Below are 27868 nucleotides of genomic sequence, written 5' to 3'. Positions count from 1 at the left end.
CTTCCATCTATGGGGTCACACAGAGTCGGACACGACTGAAGTGACTTAGCAGTAGCAGCAGCAGCCCTATCCCAGGAGGCGTCTTCTAGTCCTAATGTTCTAAGGAGCAAGGAGGCCATTAGTTAATAAAAATGCGATCACAAATACTGGAAAGATAATCTTATGTGCCAGTCACAGGCTTGACAGCACAAATATGTCCCTTGCGTTATTATACATTAAATTGGCAAAGTCAGAGAATAAAGCAAAATAAATACAAACTGCAGCAAGAAGTATAAAGGCAGCAAGAAGGAAAGGAAATGAGGTGTTTGCGGAGGAGGGGAGACCTTACTCTGTAGGTTGTGAGTGTTAGTCGCTCCACCCTGTCCGACTTTTTGCTACCCCATAGATTGTAGCCCATCAGGCTCCTCTGTCCGTGGGCTTCTCCAGGCAAGAATACTGGAGTGGGTTGACATTCCCTTCTCCAGGGGATCTTCTTGAACCAGGAATGGAACCCTGGTCCCCAGCATTGCAGGCTGATCTTTACCATCTGAGACACCAAGGAAACCCATACTTTATAGGCTGGTTACATAAAAACCCTTGAGTGTGTTGAGAGAGAGGAGTGTGGGGGGGTGCAACATTTAAGCTGAGAGCTGGAGCCCATACAATGAGAAAGAACAGACCTTTCAAAAAGAGAAAGCAGGAGAGACTGTGCCAAGGCCCTGAGAAAGGAAGGCTTGTTTATACTGGAGGAACTGGAAAAAGACTGGTGTGGCTGGACAGTGGTGAGAAAGCGAGAGAATGGCGCTTAGATCTCAAATCACAGGATGGGATGAGGGTCCTGGTTAACACATCCACGTCCACGAGAGAGGAGTAGGCTGCCTGGGAAGACCCTAGTGCCCAGGCAGGAGGAGAACCGCAAGTGAAGGCGAAGCCTGCTGGGGGCACTCACGAGCAGTCCCGAGGCCGTCCTCCACCAGGGCACCTACCCCCATAGCACCGCTAATCAGCCCTTCAGCCTCGTCTGGGGACGCGAGCCCCAGCCTTCGAACAGGGTCCCAGACCTATTCCTAAGTAGAAAACGCCTTTCTCCCACCCCTCGGCTCCCTTCTACCCACCAGCGGGTGGTTGGCCCAGTAACCCCGCCATCTGCAGTTGGATGCTCTGCCCTGGGATACCTTCCAGTTCTTCCAGGGTCCTCTCTATCCTGGGGCCTCCTCGCTTGCCCCATCACAGAACCCCATCCTCCACTTTCCTCATCCAAAGTTGGGCGTCCTCCCAACCCTGCCTCCCTCCAACACACACACAGACATCTGGGATTTGGAGGCGAGCCTGGGCCCATCTCTACCTATGGAGAACTGGGTTTCCTAGAAGCAGCGCCCTGTTCGGGCTTCTCCTGGTACATTTGCAGCCACTCACCGACCAATGAAAATCGGGAACAACCTCAGGTTTTCTTTCAGTGGAAGGTCTTGCTGGGACCTATAGCCAATGGAAAAAGGGAGAAAGCAGCCCCAGAAATGCTGGGAAAACTCAGGGCATGCAATCACAAACTGCTGGACTTGGCGCCTGCAAGCGTGAGTAGAGCCTGGGGGACACTCGTCCCTGGATCCTTTGGAATCTTCTGGAATCCTGGCACACCCTGGCGGGGATAACCTTGGAGTCTCAGGGCACTGACAGAGGTGGATTCACTTGAAGACCAAGACCCTCCCGAAGGCAGATGTAGGGGGAAAAGATGAGCCCACCATGGAATACTTTCTCCCTGGTGCCCTGCTCCCCAACACTCACACATCAGACAATTGAAGATGCTTGGGCCAGTGGGGTCCCCAGGAGGAACCTGCCTGGCACCAGGGAAAGCAGAACCACAGTGTCGGTGCAGAATCGCCAGACCCAGAGCCTGAAACCTGGCCTCCCTGCAGTCTTGCCAGCCACAGACTGTTCATTTTATTTTATGTGCAGAGCAGCATATGGGATCTTAGTTCTCCCACCAAGGATCAAACCTGTGCCTCCTGCGTTGGGAACCTGGAGCCCTAACCACTGGGCAGTCAGAGAAATCCCAACCCACTACCCTAGAGCGGTTGGTGGTGGCCACCTTCTCCAGCAGGGTTTTCCGGTCCTAAGAAAGCCTGTGGACCCATCCCTCCCTCTTATGGTTCCTTCATCTCCTTGTCCTGATCAGCCCTCTGCTTAGAGGGCTGTGTCTGCTGGGCAGGGAAGGCAGGGGAGGGGAGGGTGGGGGCTTGGGGGGCAAGTAGTTCTGCAGCTCTTAATTCTCTGCAAGGCAGGCGATACACCTGGCTCTGGGCTCGTGGACCCTGGAGGCTCCTCTAGGCCCTAGCAGTCTCCCTCCAGGCTCTACTCGGGGTGCTTATTACCTCCTGGGGGTTGGGAGGCAAGAATGAAGGGGTGATGGAAGCAGCCTGTCTGGGGGAAGGCAGCACCCCGAAGCAGGGGTCAAGGCACCAAGGCTGGTCTGCAGCTCTTGTCAGCTGTGTGACCCAATCTGGACAGGTTACTGGTGCTCACCAACACTGCAAACAAGGGTGATAATAATAATATTAACCTGCTTGAAATGTTATGAAAATTGAGAAGATGGACCTAAAGTGCTTAAATAGTGCAGCTCCAGGTAGCATTCCACAACCATCAGCTATGATAGTAAAGGTCATTGTTACAGTCTGGACTCCTTGGAAGAACCAGATGCGTTTCACTGACAGTTTACTCAACCCAAGCTCCCATGTCTCCAGTGTCCTACGCTGTGTTTCAAAGAAAGACTGGCTCCCAAGAATAAAAAGTGAAAAAATATTTCTTCCCATGTTATCGCCACCCCAGTATGAAGAAATCCAAATGGAAAAATTGCCCACCTCCTACTGTTCCTAACAAATCATTATTTTCAGTCTTTCATATTACTCCTGGCTTATATGCATGGAATTTTGTATTTTTATTACTTATTATATAAGTATTTCCCTGGCTGCATGTAAGTGTACTGCCTAGTATTAATAACAATCATTTTAATGAATGCATAATATTCCACTAAGTTGATATGATTGCTTCACTACATCCTTATTGTTCATCTCCTAAGATGTTCACAAACTTTCATTAGTAATGCTGCTATGTAATCTTTGTTAATAGAACTTTTAAAGTAAAAGTTTAACTTATTTTAGGAAGTTCCCTGGTAGGCTAGTAGGGCTTCCCAGGTGGCTCAGTGATAAAAAAAAATCTGACTACCAATGCAGGGGATGCAGGAGACACAGGTTCGATCCCTGGGTTGGGAAGATCCCCTGGAGTAGGAAATAGCAACCCACTCCAGTATTCTTGTCTGGGAAATCCCATGGACAGAGGAGCCTGACGGGCTAAAGTCCATGGGGTTGCAAAGAGTCGGACATGACCAAGCATGCATGCCCACACTCTACGCACTGGTGGGCTAGTGGTTAGGATTCCAGGCTTTCACTGACATGGCCCAGGTTCAATCCCTGGTAGGGGAAACTGAGGTCCTGAAAACCAGGTGGAGCAGCCAAAAGTAATAATTATTATTATTTTAATATTTTAAAGTTTATTTCTCCAAAAGCCATGAAAATCCAATCACCAAGACTCACCTCATATATATATTTTTTTAAAGTAGTTTTTCACATAAAAGTTAAAATACACAAATATGAACGTTATTTGTAATCCCATCAGTCAGAGATGCCTTAGAAGCATATCCTTCCAAACTTTTTTGAATATAAATATATATCGATGTATAACCTGAAAGTCACTAGGATTATTTTATTAGGCTCAGGAGGTTGGGGAGAGCCTGGCTGAATAAATTCTATCTTTATGCTTTGAGGATGGTTAAAAACACGATCCACAGGCACTAAGGGTTTTTCTAGAGATCTTCTGGCATTCAGATTAGAAGCCCTTAGAACCTGGGACATAGGAATCTTCAAAAGACCTGAGAGAATAATCTTCATCTGTGGATAAACACCGACTCAAGATAAATTCATCTTTAAGCACCAGGAAACCAAAGGAGATGACCCCACTTGCTCTATGAACTTGCTTGCAATCCTGCTCACTTACGAGATCTCTAGACAGAATCTCTGCTTCCTCTCACAAGACTTACAATCTAGGGGAAAGGAACTATTTATTTTCCAGGCAGGAGCCCCCCAGTCTTTACAGATAGGTTTGGGGATCTTAAGCCCAACCCCACGAGGCTGTTCACTTTGTCTGCACTCCCTGTGAGAACAATCTTCAGGGAATTCAAAGAAGCTAAAAATGGACTTGCCGAAATCCTTGTGCTGTTACACTCATAGTTACGGTTTATTACAGTGAAAGGATACAGACTGAAATTAGCAAAGGAAAAGGGTAGAGAGGATGGAACCCGGGAGATACCAGGCAGAAGCTTCCAGTTTCCTGTCCAGCTGTCCTGTTCCCATTGCACAGACAGTGCTCAATTCTCCCAGCACCAACATGTGACAGTATGTGTGAGGTGTTGCCAAGGGAGGCACACCAAGATTTTGGTATCCCAAGTTTTTACAGAGGGCTCAATCACGTGGGCATGCAGGGTCTGTATAACTGAACTGAACTCTTTAGTCTCCAGCCCCAGACACCCAACTGGCACAGAATGACCCAAAGGCTTCATCACACAAAGCTACTCTTGTCAGGCAGGAAACTCTAAGAGCTCAGACTTCATTTCTCAGCCACTGGTCAAGGGCCATTTCTGAAGTCCCTTAGAATATATGAAGTTTGGGCACTTAAGTCCTGCTGGGTTAACCTTTCCCTGAGACTTACTTGTTTACATGTCACCTTTTATGATTAGCTCCATTTTTACCGAGTGAGTTGTTTTTCCCCAGCTGGGGTGGAGGGTGTCATACCTGCTGGGGGTTTGCAGAGTTCTATGTATTAACAGACTCCCAATAGTCACGTTAGTGGCCATAGTCCATAGGGTGGCAAAGAGTCGGACACGACAGAAGCGACTTTGCATGCCTACATGCAAGGCTGATTCTCCAACTAGATTGTAAACTTTCAAAGGAAATGAACTGGACTGTGTCTGCTTTTTACATAGCTTTTGATGCCTGTATGCTATGGTCTGCATATTTGTATCCCCTCAAAATGCATATGCTGGGACTTCTCTGATGGGCCAGTGGTTAAGAGTCTGCAGGCCAATGCACAGGACAAAGGTTTGATTCCTGGTCCAGGAAGATTTCACATGCCTCAGAGCAACAAAGCCCATGTGCCACAGCTACTGAGCCTGTGTTCTAGAGTCGGTGCTCCACAACAAGAGAAACCATTGCAATGAGAAGCCTGGGGACCACAACTAAAGAGCAGCCCCTGCTCACTGCAATTAGAGAAAGCCCATGTGCAGCGAAAATAAACAAATAAAAAGCATAAATAAAAATGTTGGAACCTAATCTCCGATGTGATGGTATTGTGATGTCATTAGGTCATGAAGGTGGGGCCCTCGTGAACAGGGTTAGTGCCCTCATAAAAGAGGCCCCCGGAATCCCTCACTCCTCCCAGCATGTGAGGTTGCAGCCAGAGCTGCTTATGAACCAGGAGATAGGCTTTCAGTAGACACCAAATCTGTTGGTATAACTTGATCCTGGACTTCTCAGCTTCCAGAAATCTAAGAATCTTAATGAATATCTGTTGTTAATAAGACACCCAGTCTATGATATTTTGTTACAGCAGCCCAAATGGACTAAGACACCAGATCAGGCCTCAGTATGGTATGTGAAAGTCACTCAAAGTGTCCAACTCTTTGCAACCCCATGGACTATACATGTCCTTGGAATTCTCCAGACCAGAGAACTGGAGTGGGTATTTCCCCTCTCCAGGGGAGCTTCCCAATCCAGGGATCAAACCCAGGTCTCCCGCATTGCAGATTCTTTAGCAACTGAGCTACAAGGGAAGCCCAATATATGGTATGCTAGGTGCTCAACAAGGAGATACCAGGCAGAAGCTTCCAGTTTCCTGTCCAGCTGTCCTATTCCAATTGCACAGACAGTGCTCAATTCTCAATGTTCAATATGAGATAGTCAATGAATGCAAACATTCCCTTCTTCTCTGGGTCTTTTTTACACCTCTTTGCTGAGGCCAGGCCAATGCTTTATAGATAGATGGGGAGAGAGAGAGAGTGCTCTGCAGAGAAATGAACTATAGCAATGAATAATCAGCACAGGACTTTTGTAAAGACTAAAGCTTTATTCCAATCAGGGGTCATTTACTTTTAGAAGCTATTTCTCTGAGTCCTTTGTGAAGCAGACAGCCTCATTGATGCTCGAAGTGATGTAATCTATGTTGTAGGAATTGATACAGGTGAAGTTGATCCGACCATTCTTGGGGATATAGATATGCTTTTCACTGATCAGGTATTCCACCTGTTGGGCTGGTGACGACCATAGGGTCTCAGATCCTAGGGTGGTCCCATCCTGCTCCCCTCTAACCCAGGGTGAATTATGGACAGTAGGAAGTGTCAGTATTTCTGGGGAGCCACAAGAGTCCCAAAGCAGCTCCACTTTCCTCAGGAAAGAATCAAAGTCTGAGGTGAAGCTAGGGACGGGTTACTTGGTCCATGAAGTTTATGCTCAAATACAAGCCCAAATCCAAGGTCAGAAACGAGAGAGCTGTCCCTTCCTAGGTACTTACAGTTGAGTCCAAGATAGCTGTGGGACCCTTTCTGCTCAGTGATGTGATCCCAGGAGCCAGGGGTTCCCAGAAGCCGGAGCTTCTCCTTCACCTTTTCCTTGGTCATCATGACGTTCTCTACAACCCCTTCCAGACTCTGTCTCCTGCCAAGGGAAGGACAGCAAGAAATGGAGAGCATAAGGTCTCCCCAGGCTCTCAACCTCTTCATTGCCTTTCCCCTCTTCTCCCTTCAAGAGTAAGCATCCATCTGGGATAGTTATAAACAGGAGGGTGTTTCAGCCCATATTAATGTAAGCAAGGGAAGCAGACTCTCCGGCCGACTTTGCCAGAGAAGCAGGTCCTTGGTGCTTCCTCATCTCCTCTTGCCAACTGAGAGCATTCAAACAATTCAATAATAAGCTGACCTGTGCCCCCAAAGAGCATCCCATTACCCACTCCCCCAACCTTCAGCATTGCCACTGGGGCTCCTCAGTGAAAGAGGCAACGTGGGCAGGAAGGGAAGTAGCCGGGGCATCCTGTGAGTCAGCGGGTCTGTGGGAATGCGGAGCCTCTGCCCACCCGTCCTGCTCCTCTCCCCGCCTTACCATTCTCCCTGCATAGCAGGGTTACAGAGGACAGAGGTGATGATGCGAGCGCCTGTGGTGGGAGGGTTTAGCCACAGGGCCTGCGCAAAGTTCATCAGCTGGGAGAGGACGCGCAGCAGGAGCTGGTTGTTGAGCGCCACCACCACGAGAGTACCCACTCCTTCGTCTGCAGCGATGGGACAGACGGCCTGTTTCAGCACTCCCACCGTTCCTGGGCAGTGCCCTCAGTCTCTGCCTCCAGCCTTGCAGAGGGGAGGGCTGGACGACAGGGCCCTCCACCCAGCCGCACCAAGAAGGCCCCATCCAGGGCCCAGGAAGTAGGTGCAGGCTCTTCTTGCCAAGAAAAGTAGCTGCAAGTAAGAGTCTTAAAGGTGGAAGGCAGCCCCTCCCTGTGGTCCAGTGGTTAAGAATCCGCCTGCCAATGCAGGGGACACGGGTTCAATTCCTGGTCCAGGAAGATTCCACATGCCACGGAGCAACTAAGCCCCTGCACCACAACTACTGAGCTTGGACTCTAAAGCCCGGGAACCACAACTACTGAGCCCCTGTGCCCTAGAGTCAATGCTCTGCAACAAGGGAAACCACCGCAGTGAGAAGCCCGTGTACTGCAATTAGAGAAAGCCCAAGCACAGCAACAGAGACCCAGCACAGCCAAAACTAAATAGATTGCAAAAAGTTGTTTTTTTTTTTTTTTTTAAGGTGAAAGGGCTTGAAACATCGCTAAGTCCCAGCCCCTCATCTTCCAGTTGAAGAAACAGAAGCCTCAGGGGTATGAGATGATTTAACCAGAGTCATCTTTAGCAGCTGAGCTGAGACCATACCACAGACCCTGACGTGTAGCTCAGTACCCTTCCCTCTGCCTCCAAGGCGCCCTGGGGTGCTCTGGGGCTCTGGGCTCTCTCCAGAGGGCAGGAGACGTCAAACGTGTCCTGTGCCCCAGGTGTGGCGCCATCAGGCCCTCCCTGCTCCCCCTGCCCATGATGTACCATAAATGCCAAAATTCTTGGATAGAGACTGGCTGCAGAAAAACTCGAAGCCTTGAGACACAAAGTAGTGTAAGAATCTAGCATCTTCCTCCAGGTCACCAGTGGATAAACCTTGATAGGGAATGTCAAAAAATGGAAATATCTCCTTGCTCTGTAGGATAAAAAGAGAACGAGAAGTGGGAGGGACTCCTGGAGGCATGGGAGGTGCTGAGACAGAGGAGAGCCGGGCGGGAGGTGCACTCACCTTCATCAGGGTCATCAACTGTGTCCACTGACTCGGGGTCAGCTGACAGTTGCCCATACTCCCGATCACAAAGACGCAGCCGTGCGGGGCATGCTGCAGGGAAAGACTCCTGTCGGTGCCTCCCAGACCACACAGGTCGTGACAGGGGGACGCTGGGAGAAGCCATCCTCCACGTGGGTTCCTACTAAAGGGCTGTGAATCTGAGCCTATAAAAGGTCTTGGATGACCAGAGTCGGGGTAGAGGGGGTGATTAGGAGAAAAGGGAAGCTGTAAACCAGGTCTGGGGAGACACTGCTGAGAGCGGGGGAACCTTTACCTTCACCACATCGAGGAACATGTTGGGGTCCAAGCACAGATGCACAGAGTCCCAGAAGGTGTGTTCATAAACTGTAAAGCCCATGTCCTGGAAGATGAGTCCATGAGGTTCTGTGGGAACACAGCACCCCCTGCCACCAGCTGGCACACGAGAAGTGGAGAGATGGGAGGCAGACACACCAGAGAATGGGGTCTGGGGGCAGGGGAGGGGGATGAGTTGCCAAAGGGAGGACAGGAACAGGAAAAGGACAAGAATACCTCGGCCCAGTGACCATTTTTCCCAGGACAGAGTGAGGAGGGAGAGCGGTGAAGACTGCAGGTAGTGGGGTGGGAATTAAGAACAGGGCGGGGCCAGGGGCTGCCACTCACCTTTTTGAGAAGAAACGATGTAAACTACCTGAGAATTCTGACACCAAGATTTGAGGAACTGAGCCCCGAGTTGGAAAGCGCCACTGTCCCCCACGGTTTGCACACCCCCTGCCTGCCAGCAAAAAAAAAAAAGGTGCCAGTGTCTCCCAACATTGGGGAAGGAGGACCTTGCTCTAGGAGGTCAAGGCCACGTGCTCCCACACGTGCACCTCCACTGACTCATCCATCCGGCTTTACTGAGCCCCTACTAGGTGCCAGACACTGTGGTGGGCACTTGGGATACGTAAGGGAATGGAATGAACCCCCTCCACCCCTTGCGGTGCTCACGTTCATACCAGGCATGGGCAGCCTTTGTCTGCAAAGGACCAGACAGTCAATATTTTATGCTAAAATGGCAACCCACACTCCAGTATTCTTGCCTGGAGAATTCCATGGACAAAGGAGCCTGGTGGGCTACAGTCCATGGGGTCCCAAAGAGTTGGACACGACTGAGCTACGAACACTTGATTGCTCGCTCACTCAGGTTGTAGAACTACTCAACGCTGCCTTTAGCATAGAAGGCCGCTCTTGACAAGACAAGTAAATGATTGTGACCATGTTCCAATAACATTTTTCTGGACACTGAAATTTGAATTTCATGTCATTTTCATGGGTCCCCAAATATCACCCCTCTTTGATTTTTCAACCATTAAAAATCATAAAACCATTAAAAAAAAAAAAAAGAGTGATGGTGATATCAGCACCACTTGAGATTTGGATCATTCCCTTCTTGAAAGAGCTGGCACCGCAGCAGTGGGGGCTGGTGTGGAGACCCCCGGCTTTGGGTCTTGATCCCGGCTCTGTCCTCCAATGCAAGGACTTGGGACACTCTGAACCTTGCAGGGCCCCTCTAAACTCTTTTCATGTTTGCGATTGTACAATCCCAGACCCCCAGTCTCTACTCCTCGTGTCTCAGTGAGCGAGAGAAGGGCCCTGCTTCTCACCCTGTTCTCCACAATGACTTGGCTGTTCTTTCCAAAGAGGAGGTTCAGGGAAGCCTGGACGAATGATTTCATGCCCATCACCGGCGTGTACTCATAGTTCAGGGAGGGATCTTGGGCAATCTGCATTCGAGTCTTGCGCACCACGGAGGACACCCAGGGTCTGCCTTTGCTGGTCATGCAGACTGTGACGGGAAGGGCAGAGGGGTCTCTGGAGGCCCACCGCGGTGCCTGCAAGCTTGTGGGCTCTGCAGACAGCCCACGAATCTGTCCTGGTTCTCCTGGGGCTTTGGGAAGTTGCCTAGGAAAAGACAACTTTCCTTTTCTTCCCCCAACCCCTTTATAAAAAACGATGTGTTGTTAGTGGGTATGTCTAATTTTCATCTTTTTGGAAAAGACAACAGAAACCTATGCCATTTTAAAGGGCAAAGATGATAGACAATGGGAGAGTTATAGGTTGGGCTTCCCTGGTGGTTCAGACGGTAAAGAATCTGCCTGCAATGCAGGAGACCCAGGTTCAATCCCCTGGGTCGGGAAGATCCCCTGGAGAAAGAAATGGCAACTCACTTCAGTATTGTTGCCTGGAGAATCCCACGGACAGAGGGGCCTGGTGGGCTATAGTCCATGGGGTTGCAAAGAGTCAGACATGACCGAGTGACTAACACTTTCGCTTTTCATGTGGGACTGAACAAAGGTGACATTGACTTTCACCTTGGCAAGGGCTGGCTGCATCCCAGAACAGTTTAGGAGCCATTCTTGGTTCAGGAGCAGAGGAGGGAGAAGGGGAGAATGAAGAGGCTGTAGGAAAGGCAGTGTCCTCACAGGCTCCAGCACAGAGCTGGGGGAAAGGATACATGGGTGCTATGTTGATTCAGTCGTGTCCAACTTTTTGAGACCCTATGGACAGTAGCCCGCCAGGTTCCTTTGTCCATGGAATGCTCCAAGCAAGAATACTGGAGTGGGTTGCCATGCCCTTCTCCAGGAGATCTTCCCAACGCAAGGATCGAATGAACCCTGGTCACTTACGTCTCCTGTATTGGCAGGTGGGTTCTTTAGTGCCACCTGGGAAGCCCGGGAGAGGATACAGCCCTTATCAAATGCCAGGAACCCGCAGAGAAGGGCAGAGGGCCCAGACCCACCCACGAGGTTTTCTGCTCCTTTCCCCTCTAGGCAATTCTGTTCACAGGAACAGATCTCTCTGTCTAGGGAGGTTTGTGCTCTCTCGACCCCTCTGTGGCAGTGGGAATACTGCCCTCCTAGAGGCAGTCATGGCACCCTGCGTCTCACACCCCTAAACAACGAGGCTTCTACCTTTATAGGCCAGGAACATCTTGTTAGGGTTATCATCTTGCTTGTAGGTCTTGAGCAAGCTGCCCTCTAGCTTTTGGGCCATGGGCACATCTGTGAACACAGACAGAGTAGGCATCGCTGAGGGAAAATAGAACCAGGACTGTGCTTCTGCTCCTGCCTGCAGCCAGCCTCCAAGTCTGGGCCACCCAAATCTGCCTCTTTCCAGAATCTTGGCGGCAACCGGTCACCAGAGCAACAGAACCCCATCATTCACTGTGTCTGTGGTGGCCCTCCTCAAGGGCTATGGGAGTATTCCAAGATGCTTGGGAAGGACCCTCTGAGAGACTGGCTGGAGGAGGTCACAGTGAGGACCTAGAATTCCCAGGCGTTTCTCCCTAACTCACTGCCTCCTCTAGTCACCTAATCCACCAATACATTTTTTTTTGGGGGGGTGGGGGAGCTGCACAGCATGTGGGATCTTAGTTTCCTGACCAGGGATCGAACCAGTGACCCTTGAAGTGGAAGCACAGAATCTTAACCACTGGACCGCTCATCTAAAATAACAGATCAGCCCCTTAGAAGACGTGGAAACACAGGCAGCCATGAGCCCAGACAGGACTTCCTCTGCAGATGTGAAACCTCAGACCCAGCAGTAATGTGAGTCGAGGGATACATTTAAAAAGCTTCTACTTTCATTTTACTCAGGGGTCCAGGTGTTTAAAAGAAAAGAAAAACAACACTGCTTTCTTCCACAATTATTTTCAAGAGTCCTATTTCTAGAAAGAGTGTAATTTGCCACTCCTGCTGTTGTCTTAGTCAGTCATGTCCGACTCTTTGCGACCCAATAGACTGTACCACACCAGGCTCCTCTGTCCATGGGATTCTCCAGGGAAGAATACTGGAGTAGGTTGCCATTTTCTCCTCCAGGGATCTTCCTGACCCAGGGATGGAATCTGAGGCTGCATTGCAGGTGGATTCTTTACCACTGAGTCACCAGGGATGCCCATTAAGACAATCCTATTTCTCTGTTATTTACAGTGAAGTCTTCTACATTTGCTAACTCTTTCAGTGGTGTCCCAGCAGCAAGTGTAGAAGGCAGAGATCAAGGGCAGAAAGAGTTGGCCTCTGTAGGATGTCCTATATATATATATATATTTTTTTTTTTTTTCAAATGACTCTGTGATTGTTACAGATATAGTTGGTGTCTCACCCAGATACCTTTACCAGCCCTGCTGGTGGATAAGGATTTTCTTTCTCATCTGCCTTCCAGATTGTTCTTGGCAACAGGACACCACCTGGCAGGTTACACTCCCACCGGCAGCAGCAGCCAATTACTACCTGATCTTGCATACAAAAAGCCAGCCGTGGGACTTCCCTGGCGGTCCAGTGGTTAAGATCTCAAGTTTCCACTGCAGAGAGCACAGGTTAGATCCCTGGTGGGGGAATTAAGATTCCCACATGCCTCGGTGTGACCAAAAAGATTAAAAAATAATAATAATTTAATTTAAAAAGTCATTCCTCTTGACTTGGGGGATGCACGTGGCTCATCTTGCACTTCAGGGCCCATCCCCTAATCAGGCCATGGCTAGACTTGACCCAGGTTCCCTTGTGTGGCCCCCTCCTCTTTACAATCTTGCTTCCTTCACTTCCTTGTGGGTTCCTCCTACAGAGCACTCCCTCTGCAAACCACATGCCCCAAATCCTTGTCTCAGCCTGTGTTTCCAGGGAACCTGCCTTGAGACAAATGATTGTGCAAGTTATCCCTATTACTGCAGAAACCTTTGGAAGCATTTATTTTTGGCTATGCTGGGTCTTCATTGCTGTGCTTGGGCTTTCTCGTGTGGTGAGCTGGGCTACTCTCGAGTCGTGGTGCATGAGCTTCTCATTGCGGTGTCTTCTCCTGTTGCGGACCACAGGCTCTAGGGCATGCAGGCTTCATTATTTGCATCACGGGGGCCTAGCAGTTGTGGCTCCAGGGCTCTAGAGCATGGGCTCAGTAATTGTGGCACACGGGCTGAGTGGCCTCTTGGCATGTGGAATCTTCCTGGGCCAGGGATTGAACCCGTGTCCCCTGCATTGGCAGACAGATTCTTAACCACTGGACCATCCAGGAAGTCCTGTAGCAACCTTTAAAACTTAAATATATATAGAACACAGATGTCTACAAGCAACCTACAACCACAGTTAACCTTTTGATATACCCTTTCTGGTTTCTTCTCTAAGATGTTTATATTTTAAGATGATGGATATCAAAAGCACCATGTCATTTTTCATCATACTTTTTTCACTTCACATCTTGGTTGTGAGGATTTAATATCTGTGCCAATGAGAACTTTTTATGCGACAAGAAACAACAACAACAACAACAAAAATCATCTCAAACTAGCATGAACAGGAGAAGGAATTCATTGCCTCTATAAGTGGGCAGGCTCGGGTACATCTGACTTCAAGCATCGTTCAGACCATAGCATAACAACTCGTCAGGGTTCCAGCTTCATTTCCTGTGGTTCCCTTGGCTCTCCTTTTCTGGAGGCTTCCACTTTGTTCTTGGGGTGACTCTGGGCATGGGAGCAAAAGCGAACATAGCACTGACGCAAAGGATACACATTTGAACAATTTCCATTGCAGCTCTATTTGCAAATAAGCTAAATGCTGATGACTGAAGGAGTGTTTACACTGGAATATCCATATAATAGAATTCTGTGCAGCAGTTAAAGGCAGCCCTACAGATACAAATGTGTAATAATATCCAAGATACATCATTAGGAACAATGGAGGTACACATGGAGAGCAAAGTAGAGACCACTCCGGGAGAAATAAAAGATCATTTGCATGTATATGCACAGAGAAGCTCTGGAGGGGTACAAGAAACAGGTAACTGTGATCACATCTGGAAAGTGGAACAGGCTGGCCAGTGGACAAGAACAGGGACTAATGCTGACTTGCTTTCCATGGCACCCTACTTCATCCCTTGGAAATGTTATACCACACGCAGATGACTGTTCATTTAGAAAGTGTTTATGTTTTCAAACAATAGCTGCGTCACTATCCAGAGGAATAGAGAGCATCTCTCCTCTTGGCTCCTTGCAAGAACCAGTAAGTTTCCCTCCCAGAACCCCCCACCTCCTTTCTCTCGACTGCACCAAGTCAGTCACTGGCCCATCCCTGACGTTATCATGGCCGAGGATGGGACACTCTGGTGAGTGTAACCCAACCACTTAGAGCTGAGGGGTGTGTTCTTCCCTCCCAAACTGCACAGCTAAGAACGGACAGAACCAGGCGAGCATGCTCAGTCGTGTCCGACCCTTTGCGACCCCATGAACTGTAGCCCGCCAGATTCCTCTGTCCACGGGATTCTCCAGGCAAGAATACTAGAGTGGATTGCCATTTCTTTCTCCAGGGGATCTTCCTGACTCAGAGATCAAACCCATGCCTAGAAGAGTTCCCTAAAAGAGTTTCCACAAATTGTCAGAAATGAGAGAGGGGAGAAGGGGTGCTGGGAGGGAAGTCAGAGTGTGTTCACAGAATTATCCAAGTCTTAAGAATCCCCATCTTGGAAATTCCCTGGCAGTCCAGTGGTTAGGGCTCCAAGCTTTCCCTGCTAAGGGCCTGGGTTCAATCCCTGGTCAGGGAACTAAGATCCCATAAGCCATGAGGTATGGCAAAAAAAAAAAAAAGAAAAAGAAAAAGAGTCTCTCTCTCTTTTTCTTTTTTTTTAAAATTATTTATTTGGCCACATCAAGTTTTGGTTGCAGCACACAGGATCTTTAGTTGCTACATGTGGGATCTAGTTCCCTGACAAGGGATGGAACCTAGGCCCCCAGCACTGGGAGCATAGAGTCTTAGCCAACTGGACTACCACGAAGTCCCAAGAAGAAACACCATTTTTAATAGTTATTTTTTTTTAAAGACTATTTATTTATTTTTTGGCTGCACTGAGTCTTAGTTGCAGCATGTAGGATCCTGGGGACTGAACCCTAGACTCCTGTGTTGGGAGCTTGGAGTCTTAACTACTGGACCACAAGGGAAATCCCAAGAAGAGCTGCCATCTTTAACGGCTATTTTTATGTTCGTTGGCCTTGTGCTTCCAAACCTGTCCAACATCCGTATCCCAGCAGAGGCAGTGGGGAAGTCTCCTCTCTGGACTCTCGCAGACTACAGAGAGTGACAGCCAGCAGGGAGTAATGGAGGGGGTGGTTGGCTTGTGCCTTGAGGCTCTACCCTGAAGGTGATCAGCCAATAACTGGGGACAGAGTGCTCGTGGCCCAAGTTCCATCCCTCACCAGCCCAGGTGCAGATGTGGTTACATAAACTAGAATATCCTGTCTTTTCCACAGAGCACAGGACCACAGGCCTGTCTTAGTCTTTACCAGCTGTTTCTGGCCATTCCTGGGGTGTTCTCAAGTGACTCGGGGCTCACCCTCACATTCATCCAGTCCTACCCCCTCATTGACACTTGTTTCTTAGCCTGTCATTGGCTCCAGCACTTCCACATTGCACAGGGACTGGCAACCACGCTGACAATCACGCAGTATCAGTGTGGATGCCAAGGGTTCATTCTTCTGAAGCCTCTCAAGCCACAACACCCACCTACCAAAGCAGCTGGCACACGCCTGTCACCCTCAGTGTCTACTGAAAATCCTTCATTCCGTTTTTACCTGCCTCCCTTCTTGGCCACAGAACCAAGACCCTAACTAGAGCCTCGTGGTGTTTGAACGGAGGAGAGTCTTTGGTCCTAGGCAGCCTGGCTTTCCATCTTACTTCTTCCCCTTAGTACCTACAGGGCCTTCGGTAAGTAATTTAAAATCTCTCCATCTCAGTGTATGCATTTTTTTTTAAAATTTGGCTCCACTGAATCTTAGTTGCAGAACGTGGGATCTTTAATCTTTGTTGGGGCATGCCAGATCTTTTCATTGTGGCACATGGGATCCAGTTCCCCAACCAGGGATCAAATCTAGGCCCCTTGCATTGGAAGTCTCAGCCACTGGACCACTAGGGACGTCCCAGTATATTTATTTTTAAATCAGGAAAACAAACATTATAGAATTGCGTGACATTTATTATGGAAAGGGATTTGTCCCCTGGGCCATCACAAGGAGAGAAGAACTATAAACATAAGACCTAATGCAAGAATTTCTGATTATAGAGTTTATACTATAGAATTCTTGGGAGGTCTCTTGAAATAAAATGGACATTTGAACAAACTAGGGCTTTGACATTTCCCCCCAGAAAATTGCAGATTCCGGTAACCACACACACAGAAGCTAGCTGCTAAAGCAGAACAGCCCCCTTTACCAACCCACTCCCCAAGCAATTTTTACTTAGCCACTCTCAGGCTCTGCCAGGGAGACCAAAGGATAAAGGAAATTCCTGATAGGATGCTGGGGGAAAAGGACGCCCTCATTAACTGACCTCAAACACTCACTCTAGTGCCAGGACACTTTATGTCCGTGTCCACACAGTTGTGGGGTGTGCTGCTCTGGGACCAGGGACTGCTGTACGTCACTTCCCTTCCCTGCTTTTCTAAATGGGGGCCTTATAGCAGTTTTCCTCCAGGCACAGAACACTGGGTGTACTGAGGAGTGGGTAAATTCATTTTGGGTATGTAAGCTACAGCATCATACGTAGCTACTTTCAGATGAAGTAAAGGCACCTCACCCAGAGATCCTAAACTCCACATTGGATGTTGGATGTGACCTGAGTTGTTCCCTTTGGGGAGAAGAACATGAGTTTCTTTGATGCAGAAAAACTGCATCATGTGAGGTGAGACCATTCCTGGAATTACATGTTGGAGGAAAAGAACACTAGCTGATAAGCTGCCAAAAGGAAGGTAGTGGTTTTTCACAAAGTTCGCCCAGAAACCCTCTTCCTACTCCTTCCAGTAAGGAACCCCACTCAGCTCCCCAGCCTCGGTTCCCAAATCCTGGGGGCTGCTCTGAGAAGAGGCTTGTGACTGAGCCTGGCCTATTGGAGTCCCATTAGAACTGGCAGAGAAGAGCCTTTTGTTACCCTCTAGTCACGGAGTTCTCAGAAAATGACCTCAAAGTTTGAACCTACTGGCCCCTGACATGTAGGAAACCCTGACAAATGCTGCCAATCGAATGAAAAGAGAAGCATGTTACTGGCCTCCAGCCTCTCCTTCCTCTCAGTATCAATCTGGATTTCCGGTTGCAAGCGACAGAAATTGACTCTTGACCGAAGCATAAAAGGCGGGTTTATTGAAAGGATATCTGGTAATTCACATGCTGGATGGGGAGGCTGGAGATCTGGGGCCAGGAACACGACCACGATCAGACCACAGAAGGAAGGAGGTGAACTGCCAAACAACAGACGAACAACACACAGTGCTCTGCCTAATTCCACCCTCACGTCCCTCTGTTTGCCCCGCTGCCCCTGCAGGTCCCAGGACCAGGTCTTGGCCTCGACTATCCTTCCACCCTAACTTCACAGTGTTCCGGAAGCACAGACCCAGGATCCTGTTCTGATTGGCTGAGCCCACTCACGTGACCCACTGGCCCCACCCTATTTTCCCGCCAAGGGGTTCAGTTCCGTTCAGTCGCTGAGTCGTGTCAGACTCTGCCACCCCATGGACTGCAGCACGCCAGGCTTCCCTGTCCATCACCAACTCCCAGAGCTTGCTCAAACTCATGTCCGTCGAGTTGATGATGCCATCCAACCATCTCATCCTCTGTGAGAGAAGCGAAAGTCTGTTGGTTTCAGCTTCACTCCTGAGAGGCGGCGGGCTCTGCCTCCTGCCAGACTATGAAAGTGGAGACTTCTCTAAACCTTAGAATTGAAGTGAAGTGAACTCGCTCAGTCGTGTGCGACTCTTTGTGACCTCATGGACTGTACAGACCATAGAATTCTCCAGGCCAGATTACTGGAGTGGGTAGCCTTTCCCTTCTCCAGGGGATCTTCCCAACCCAGGGATGGAACCCAAGTCTCCTGCATTGCAGGCGGATTCCTTACCAGCTGAGCCACAAGAGCAGCCCCAAGAAGAGAAAAAGGTGGCCAAAAAAGACAGAGTGTCGCAATTATATCGCACTTTCTCCTTTCTCTTTAAATATCCACCTTCCCCCCTAGTAGTCTCAACTACCGATCTTACTTCTGCTCACAAGGACAATAAAAGTAATTGGAAGAGGCTCTCACATGTTACCATCATAGCTACCAATCTCCTTCCATGGATACTCACCCACAACTTAGCACCGTGCTTGAGCTCACCTCTCCTGAGCCCCTGTCGCCTCCAAGCCTTCCCTTCCTGCCCTGGGTCCCGGCTCCATGGCCCCTGCTGTTGGGCTTTCTCTGCCTTTTTCTCCATCTCCCCTCTCTATTAGAACATCCTCTGGAGCATACAAACAGGCGCGAAACTTGAATCTTGAACACAAATACTCCCATGACCTCACATCCCCTCTCCAGCTCTTACCCCATGTGTCCTGCAGGGCTCAGCCAAGGAAACAGGACTTCTGGGAGTGATATGGGTGTTACAGGAACTAGAGCTTGCAGGAGTGGAAGAGAATCTGGGGGAGTGAAGGTCCAGAGGGAGCTGGAGAATGAGAAGAATTATGTAGCAGGCTGCCTGAAGCCCCTGTATGTGAACATCTTAGAACGTACAGGGAAATTCGAGAAACCAGACACATCCAGCTGTGTGGGGGGCTAGAAGGGAGGGTGCATGGAGGGGTCTATGAGAAGATGTGCAGTTTAACCCCGTGTGGGGCGGCAGCCAAGTGTCTTGTCATGGCGTTGGGTGCTGCGTCACTCAGCAGGGCATCAGTCTGTGAGCAGAGCTGGACATGAGCGGAGGAGAGTCTGAAGACAAGTCGGATCCCACCTGGCGCCTCTGCTTCCGTATCTCACCCTGAAATCCTTCAGGTATTAGTGAACGCTGCTTCATTTCCAGCTCTCAGATCTGAGGCAGTTTCCTCTTTTGGCCAACGCTCACCTGGAATCTAACAAGGATCCTGGGAAACAGGGGTCCCGGATTTAAACCAGGTGACAACAGGGTCATCGACCACACCATGTTCTCTGATCTTCAGCGCCACAGCTATTGAAGCAGCATGTGTAGTCTATCTCCCTCTTCACTTTCCAAGGTATGCTGAACCCACTCTGATCAGCACTTCATCACCTCCGTCAAAGCTGACTTTGAGGGCTTCTCTGGTGGCTCAATGGTAAAGAATCCGCCTGCCAATGCAGAGGACACAGGTTCCATCCCTGATCTGGGAAGATCCCACCTGCCTCAGAGCAACTAAGCCTGTATGCTATAACTGCTGAGCCTGTGCTCTACAGCCCGGGAACCGCTACTACTGAAGCCCTTCCGCCCTACAGCCCTTGCTCCACAAGAAGAGAAGCCACCAAAAAGAGAAGCAATATGGATGAGCCAGACTACTCACGGCTAGAGGAAAGCCCGCCCAGCACCCAAGACCCAGCACAGCAGAAAATCAATCAATCAATCAAAATTATTTTTAAAAAGCCGCTCTTATCAAGGTCACAAATGACAGATCTCTGTTCTGTCTAATCTAAGAGCGCATTCTCAGCACATGCACAGAGAAGGCCCTCCATGTGAGGGAAGGACCAAAGGAGAGAGAGATGCCAGTTGGAATCCATCTTGACTGAGAGATGCTCACCCACACCAGGACCAAATCTGGAGACGATTGGCCAGAGACAACCCAGAAAATTGCCCCCATATAAGCAACCTAAGCCACTCCTGTGGCAGGTAACTCACTCCGAGTCTGCCCGTATGTTCTTCCACACGTACACTGCCTCTAATAAATGCTTTTATCTTTTTCACAGTTTTGGTCTCTTTGCTGAACTCTTTCTTCAAAGAAGACAAGAATCGACATTTTTTTTTTCTTCCAGCCTTTCACTGCCAAAATCCATCTATCAAACTTACTGCTGGGCTGCACCTGAAGGCCTGAAAACCCTGTACTTGCCCAGCCTCAAAACCAAAGAAAGAGCCCGGAGTTGGCAAAAGAGACATCAGCAGCGTAACGGATGAGGGACCTTACATGTCTGAAGTGAGGTCCTGGAGCGACACCCCACGGTGTGGGGCAGACAGCGGGTAAGACAAGGTAGCAGTCTTTGCTCCCAAGGTGATAGAGAGATTGCAGTTCCAGGGGAAGCTGACATCAGGTTGGCTTATCAGTTATTGCAGAAACCAGCAAAAGAGCGTGCCCCCCCACTACCACCACTGGCCCCTTTGATGCACTATCATAGCTGAAATAGTTCTGATCTAGAGATTAGAACTATCACTATCTGGGGCTGAGGCAGACACATAGGCATTTACTGATGAGGCTCCATGATTAAGAGGGAAGGTCAGTCAAGGGTGCAGTCTACAGGTGAAGCAAGTACTGGTCAAGGAGGGGAAGTACAGAGAGCAAGAGAACAGCCATCTTTGGTGGCCTGACAATACACCTATACATCCAACTCGGCTTCTTTCCTAAACTTTAGACTCAGGAATCCAAATACCTACTTATTATTCCAATAAATCTTGAACAGACTTTTCAAATGTATGGTGTTCAAAAGCTAACTGGTAGTTTCACATCCTCCATTATTTCCCCCCGTTTTAGTAAGTGGCAAGTCCCTTCTCCCAGGTTCTCAGGCCAAAACATCCATCCCAGACTTTCTTTTTCTCTTTCACTCTACACCCAAGTCATCTGCAAACCCTGTAAGTTTTACTTTGTAACATATTTAGAGCCTGTTCACTTTAAATTTATTATTTAATTTATTGCTGGGAGGGATGGATGTGTGCATGAGCAGAGGATACAGTCTGTGTGAAGGTACAGTGACAAAGAAAGTTGAGTTCTTTAGTCAATTTAAGTGTGGTTGTGGGACTTCCCTGGCAGTCAGTGGTTATGACTCTACACTTCCACTGCAAAGAGCCCGGTTCAATCTCTGATTGGGGAACTAAGATCCCAGAAGCTGCACCCCCAAAAAAATTTTTTTTAAGTTCAAAAAAAATTAAATCTGTTTGGAATAAAAGTGTATAGGAGAGGGGAGTGGTACAAAATCAGATTGGGACGGTAGGCACTTGTCCATCTGATGCTAAGCCCTTGCATTAAGGGGTCTGAATTCTGCCCCAAGCACTTGAAGATCATCGAATGATTTTAAGAAAGGGAATGACACTGTCAGATTTATGTTTTAGAAAAGTCTCTCTGAGGGCTGTGGAGGATGAACTGGAGAGGAGCCAGAACTAGGCAAGAAGGCCACGTGAAGACTATTTTAGTTAATTCGGTTAAGAAGTGATGAAGGCCTGAGATATGGCTGTGGGTACCGGGTAAACTTGCCAGATGTCCTCCATAAAAATACCAGGCACCACACCAAGCCTGGAGGGAGATGTCAGTTCTGCAAAATATCTGCTTAATGTAAACAATATCTTATGTATCAGTGCTAATGTCTGCTTACTTGTGTCCAAGTTTTCTACCTTCTTTTATTATTAAGAAACAGACCTTTTTCATTACAACGACTTGCAAGAAATGGTAAAGGAAGGCAAAGGCAAAGATTTTTAAAAATATTTCACTCTCTGAGGTCAGATGGGCAATGCCAGAGCAGGGGAAACCAACTAGCCAGCAAGCCTACTGAAGGGATGGGCATGAGGGTGGGTTGGGAAGGAAGAACTAGTTTGCTTTTAAGATGAGTTCTTCCCTCTGGGTGTTTGTTGCAGTGAAAAGGAAAAAAGAGGAATGAGTTTTTCTCTTTCCCTTTCCTGAGGACAAAGAGTATAAAGAGAACAGTGAGCAGGCCTGAACATTCCTAGTTTTTTTTTTCCTTTAACTGATCCTAACTCTGAATGTCTGTGACTAAGTTTGCATTTCTGCCCCCTAACTCTGCAGGAGCTACACTTCACACCTATTTTCCTTTGACTCTGTGCTAAATACATCCCCTATCTGGTGTTTACCCCTACAACACCCTTCCCCTTGGAGTTACACGTATCACAAGGCCGCAGAGCCACCCAACAGCCAGACTCAATTACTGGGTTACTGACGCCAGTTTATGACTGTCTTTGAAACAATGCAAGAGGAAGGAATCAAGATCCTATCAGCTTCGGTCCTCATCTCTGACTCCTGACAGCCAGCCCTTGCCTTATAAAAGCCCCTAGAGCTCCTTCTCATGGAGGTGGAGACGCAGTTCTTGAGGTTTGACCGCACTGTGTTCCCCTCTCCACCCGCTGAGAATAAAAGCCACCTTTCTATTTCCTCCAGTCTCTGTCTCTGTATTTTTCTCTTGGCTTCGGTGGGCAGAGTAGGCCAAGGTTTTGGCCAGCAACATCTTGACAACTGCAGTGATGTTTGCCATCAGCCCCGTATGTTTCTCTTTCCCCCAAGATGGTCAGAATGTCTCCATTGGGAAAAGCAGTTGCCTGTGGTTCTGGGACAGCATTCCAACGTCAATTAGATTCAGACCTGGGCCCAAGGGGAGCCCTCAGGGGAAGGGCTTGAGCACGTGATCCACTGACCGGGAGAGAAAACAGAGACACAGCAGGTGGCGCCCAGCTGATGCAAAGTTCTCCCATTCCCAGCAATCTCATCTCAGGGAAGAAGTGGCCCATCCGCTCTCCCTCCTGGGAATACCAACAGCATAAGCTGGAAGACTTCATCTAGTTTCTTGCTGAAGAGGCTTTGAGAACCGTGTTTCCTGTGTTACAAAGTGTGTCTCCTCCCTAGTGAAGTCACTTAGTCGTGTCCGACTCTTTGCGACCTCATGGACTGTAGCCCACCTGGCTCCTCTGTCCATGGGATTTTCCAGGCAAGAATACTGGAGTGGGTTGCCATTTCCTTCTCCAGGGGATCTTCCCAACCCAGGGATCGAACCCAGGTCTTCCACATTGTAGGCAGATGCTTTACCTCTGAGCCACCAGGGAAGCCTAGTCACTGTTTGGCTCCTCCCTAGCAACTCAGGAAAACTGTAGCGAAATGGGTTCTTTAGTTCCTAATTTTCTTAAAAGATGGGGGAGGAGTCACAGAATGGCTGGTCATTCTCTTAGGCGTGAAGGACGGAGGCTGGGATGCTCTTCCTGGACCAAGCAGACAAGAGGCTCCCAGAGTCCTTTGGAGAAGAGCAGACCACAGCAGATCTTAGGACCTTCCAGAGCTCAGAGTCCCATTGTATTCTGGTCTCTGATAGGAAATTTTTAAAAACAGGACCAGAGATGGATTCGTTTTTTGTTGTGTAACAAATTACCACAAAGCAGCTCAGAACAACACACTTCTTTTTCTTTTTTCTTTCTTTTTTTGAGGGGAGCCACAACTTACCACATGCAGGATCTTAGTTCCCCCCGACTATGGATCAAAACCGTGCCCCTTGCAGTGGAAGCATGAAGTCTTAACAACTGGACTGCTACGGAAGTCCCAGCACACATTTATTATCTCAGTTTCCATGGGTCAGGGATCTGGGTCTCCTGCTCAGGGTCTCAGCAGGCTACAGTGACGGTATTGGCCAGGGATGCAGTCTCATCTAAGACACAGGGTCCTCTTCCAGGCTCACAGGGAACCCATTTCCTTGTAGCTGTAGAACTCATGGTGGTGGGCTTCCTCGAGGCCAGCAGGAGTGTCTCTCTTCTATCTCTGACCTTCTCTTAAAGGGCTTACCTGATTAAGTCAGGCCCACCCAAGGTCATCTCCCTTTCTGTGAAGTCAAATGATTAGGGACCTTAATTACATCTTCAAAATCCCTTCCCATCTGCCATATAATATAACATAATCACAACAATCACATCCCATCACCTTTGCCATTTTCTGTTTGTTAGAAGCAAGTTATGCCTCCACCCACATTCACGGGGGAGGGATTATGCAAGGACATGGGTGTTTGGAGGTCATCAGAAGCTTCTGGAGAGAACAGTCCTTCCATGAGAGGTGATTGGGTTGGATGATAATTTCGCAAGATCAGAACTCTGCAGAGTTTACAAGGATCTCTCACTGTAATGGGGTGAACAGTGACCCCCCTCCCCCAACGAAAGATACGCCACCCAGAACCTCAGAATGCGACCTTATTTGGAAGAAGGGTCTTTGCTGACATAATTAAGGCAAAGATCTTGAGATGAGATCATCCTGGTTTAGAACAGGCCCCAAATCCAAGTCTGATCTGTCTCTTACAAAGTCAGATCTGTGTCTTTAAAAGAGAGAAGGAGAGGCCACACAAGGACACAGGGAAAGTGATATCAGAAGTAGACATCAAAATGATGTGTCTGTAAATCAACAAAAGCCAAGAATTGCTGCAGCCCGGAGCCTGGAACAGAGTCTCCTAGGGGGTTCTCTAGAAGGAACTAGTCCTGTCTACTTGATTTCAGATGTCTGGCCTCCAGAACTGAAAGAAAATAAATCTCTGTTGTCTTAAGTGACCATGGTTGTGGTCATATGTTGTGGTAGTCTCGGGAAATGAACACACTCATGGATCATTGTCCCCGTATGAATCAATGTCAAGGAGATGGACTTGGGGGCCACAGGCATGATACAAACTCAGACTTTATGGAGATGCCAGTTCCCGGAGATCAGAAGTGCCCTAGGGGTGCCAAAGCAAGAGAACATTGTCAGCCAAGCCATATTCATTACAGAAGGTAGGAGATGCCCATTCATTGTTCTATCTTGTAGTCTCCCTTCACTGATGAATGTGTTTGATTCAGTTGATGTTTAAAAAAAAAAAGGCTAAAATACCTGCAGCTTAAACAAGATAGAAGTTTATTTCCCTTTAAGAGTTGGTGATGGACAGGGAAGCCTTGCGTGCTACAGTCCATGGAGTCACAAAGAGTCAGACACGACTGAGTGACTAAACTGAACTGAAGAGTCCTAAACATAAGCTTTGGTTTTTCCAGTGGTCATGTATGGATGTGAGAGTTGGACTGTGAAGAAGGCTGAGCGCCGAAGAATTGATGCTTTTGAAATGTGCTGTTGGAGAAGACTCTTGAGAGTCCCTTGGACTGCAAGGAGATCCAACCAGTCCATTCTGAAGGAGATCAGCGCTGGGATTTCTTTGGAAGGAATGATGCTAAGCTGAAACTCCAGTACTTTGGCCACCTCATGCAAAGAGTTGACTCATTGGAAAAGACTTTGATGCTGGGAGGGATTGGGGGCAGGAGGAGAAGGGGACGACAGAGGATGAGATGGCTGGATGGATCACTGACTCGATGGACGTGAGTCTGAGTGAACTCCGGAAGTTGGTAATGGACAGGGAGGCCTGGCGTGCTGCGATTCATGGTGTCGCGAAGAGTCGGACACGACTGAGTGACTGAACTGAACTGAAACATAAGCAATTTAGGACTAAAATGGTAACTTCACACTGTGGGACCCACAGGCTCCCCCTGACTGGTTCTTCTGTCATCAGCAATATATGGTTTCCATCTCATGACCCAACACGGCTACTTCAGTCCTTACCATCACACCTGCATTCCAGCCAGTTGGAAAGGGGCAATCAAATGTGGAGGATATACCTTTTCCCTTTAAGACCCAGAAGCTTCACACTTCATTCGACTAGAATTTAGTCACTAGTCACAGCAGGCTGCAGGGGAAGCTCCAATGTGTTTTTAGGCAGGCCATGTGCCTGGTAAAACTTAGGCATTCTGTTACTCAAGGAAGGAAAGGAGAATGGACAGCAAATTCTGCCAACAGGAGAAAACAAACACAAGGTCTGACTTGATGAGGCCTGTCATCAGTCATTTCCGACTCTTTGCAGCCCCGTGGCCTGTAGCCCACCAGGCCCTTTTGTCCATGGGATTCTCCAGGCAAGAATACTGGAGTGGGTTGCCATTTCCTCCTCCAGGGGATCTTCCCCAATCAGGGATTGAACCCCTGTGTCTCTTGCATCTCCTGCACTGGCAGGGACGTTCTTTACCTTTGTGCCACCTGGGAATCTCCTGACTTGATGAATCACCTCTCAAATCTGGGACCTAGAGAAAAGGCTTAGAAGCACCCCACCGCCCTTCATTATAGATGAAATAGCCTGCGAAAAGTGGGTTCGAAACAGCAGGAATAAGATGAGCATGCAGAGGCTGGAGTGAGAGTGTTCCTCCTTCCCCATCACACCCTCAGCTGTGGGTTGAATTGTGCCCCCCAAAAAGATATGCTGAAGTCCTAACCCCCAGAACTTGGGCATGTGACTTTATTTGGAGGTAGGGTCTTTGCACATGTAATCAAGTTAAAATGAAGTCACACAGAATCAAGCTGGACCCCAATCCAATGGCTGGTGTCCTTTCAAGAGGAGGGAACTTTGGTCACAGACACTCACAGTGGGAGAAGGCCAGGTGAAGATGGAGGCAGATGTCGCCCTGCAGCAGCTACAAGCCAAACAACACCTAGGAAGCTGGAGGCAAAAAGGGCCTTTCCCCAGGGCCTTACCTTGCTCTTGGACCTCTAGCCTCTAGAACTGTGATGATACTTTTCTGTTTGGGATAATTCGTTATGGAAGGTTTAACAAACTAAAATACTATCTCCCTCTTCTGGCTCTTTAGGGCCCCGTCCTCATGAAGATACCATAAGGCACTGACACCTGGAAGCGTCCTCACTCTTAAATCTTCCATCCATCATTTTTTTTTTTCTTTTTGGCCACACCACACAGCATGTGAGATCTCAGTTCCTCGTTCAGTTCAGTTCAGTCGCTCAGTCGTGTCTGACTCTTTGCGACCCCATGGACTGTAGCACACTAGGCTTCCCTGTCCATCACCGACTCCTGGAGCTTGCTCAAACTCATGTCCATTGAGTCGGCGATTCCAACCATCTCCTCCTCTGTCATTCCTAAACCAGGGATCAAACCTAGGCCCCCTGCAGTGGAAGCTCAGAGTCCTAACCACTGGGCAGCCAGGGAAGTCCCTCTCTGTCCTTAAAATTAGCTCATTATAGAGACTTCCCTGGTAGTCCAGTGGCTAAGGCTCTGCACTCCCAGTGCAGGATTCCCGGGCTTGATCCCTGGTCAGGGAACTAGATCCCATATGCCACAGCTAAGACTCAGTGCAGCCAAATAAGTAAATAAAACTGTTTTTTTTTTTAATTAGATCATTATAAATGCTGCAACCCAAAGATAAGGTGAGCCAAACCATGACCAAACGGTCAGGCACAGGCTAGACCAGGGTCCGAACGTGAAAAGAGGGCCAGAGGGGGAGGTATACAGTGACATGGGTGTGACACCAGCGGGATCGCTGACACCTGAGGTGGGGATGAACCTGCAGAAGGAAGACCAGGCAGGACACACCCACAGTGACCAAAGGTCAGTGAGTCCAGGATCTGGGCTGTTGATGGAAGCAGGACCAAACAAGGGCTGAAGCCAGGAGCCCTGGGACTGAAGCCAGGAGCCCTGGGACTAGTCGGAGCCCCACACTCAAATGACACCCCTTACAACTGGAAGGACCCTTTCAGTTTCCAAACCTTTTCACATACAGTCTCTCATCTGAGCTTCAAAACCAGTCTGCAAGAATTGAGTAGAGCAATTATATCATCTCCATTTGATTCACTGGCCAAGAGAGAGGCTAAGTCACTTGTTCTGTGTGACTGATGGTGAGCAGTCAGCGCAAAGAAAGTGAACTTGGGA

General features: G+C 48.7%; 1 protein-coding gene across 1 annotated transcript; it reads right to left on the bottom strand.

The window, feature by feature from the left end:
• Positions 1-6143: 6143 nt before the first annotated feature.
• Positions 6144-12153, bottom strand: GOT1L1 (glutamic-oxaloacetic transaminase 1 like 1). Its single transcript, XM_006050960.3, has 9 exons — positions 11384-12153; positions 10076-10257; positions 9093-9204; positions 8725-8834; positions 8409-8501; positions 8165-8315; positions 7179-7344; positions 6595-6737; positions 6144-6334 (listed from the first exon to the last, which is right to left on the bottom strand). The coding sequence occupies exons 1-9, from the start codon at positions 11496-11498 to the stop codon at positions 6183-6185; spliced, it is 1224 nt and encodes a 407-aa protein (XP_006051022.3). The 5' UTR covers positions 11499-12153; the 3' UTR covers positions 6144-6182.
• Between the last annotated feature and the right edge of the window lie 15715 nt (positions 12154-27868).

Source organism: Bubalus bubalis, chromosome 1 (assembly GCF_019923935.1).
Source record: "Bubalus bubalis isolate 160015118507 breed Murrah chromosome 1, NDDB_SH_1, whole genome shotgun sequence".
Classification (NCBI taxonomy): Eukaryota; Metazoa; Chordata; class Mammalia; order Artiodactyla; family Bovidae; genus Bubalus; species Bubalus bubalis.
The sequence above is the reverse complement of the archived record's forward strand: the minus strand, read 5'-3'. Positions and strand labels throughout refer to the sequence as shown.

Coding starts and splice junctions, on each gene's coding strand:
- GOT1L1 (XM_006050960.3), bottom strand. CDS start 11,498: ATGCCTACTCTGTCTGTGTTCACAGATGTGCCCATGGCCCAAAAGCTA. Junction 8,835..9,092: donor CATCGTTTCTTCTCAAAAAG/GTGAGTGGCAGC, acceptor GTGTTCCCACAG/AACCTCATGGACTCATCTTC. Junction 7,345..8,164: donor CAAGAATTTTGGCATTTATG/GTACATCATGGG, acceptor CCATCGCTGCAG/ACGAAGGAGTGGGTACTCTC.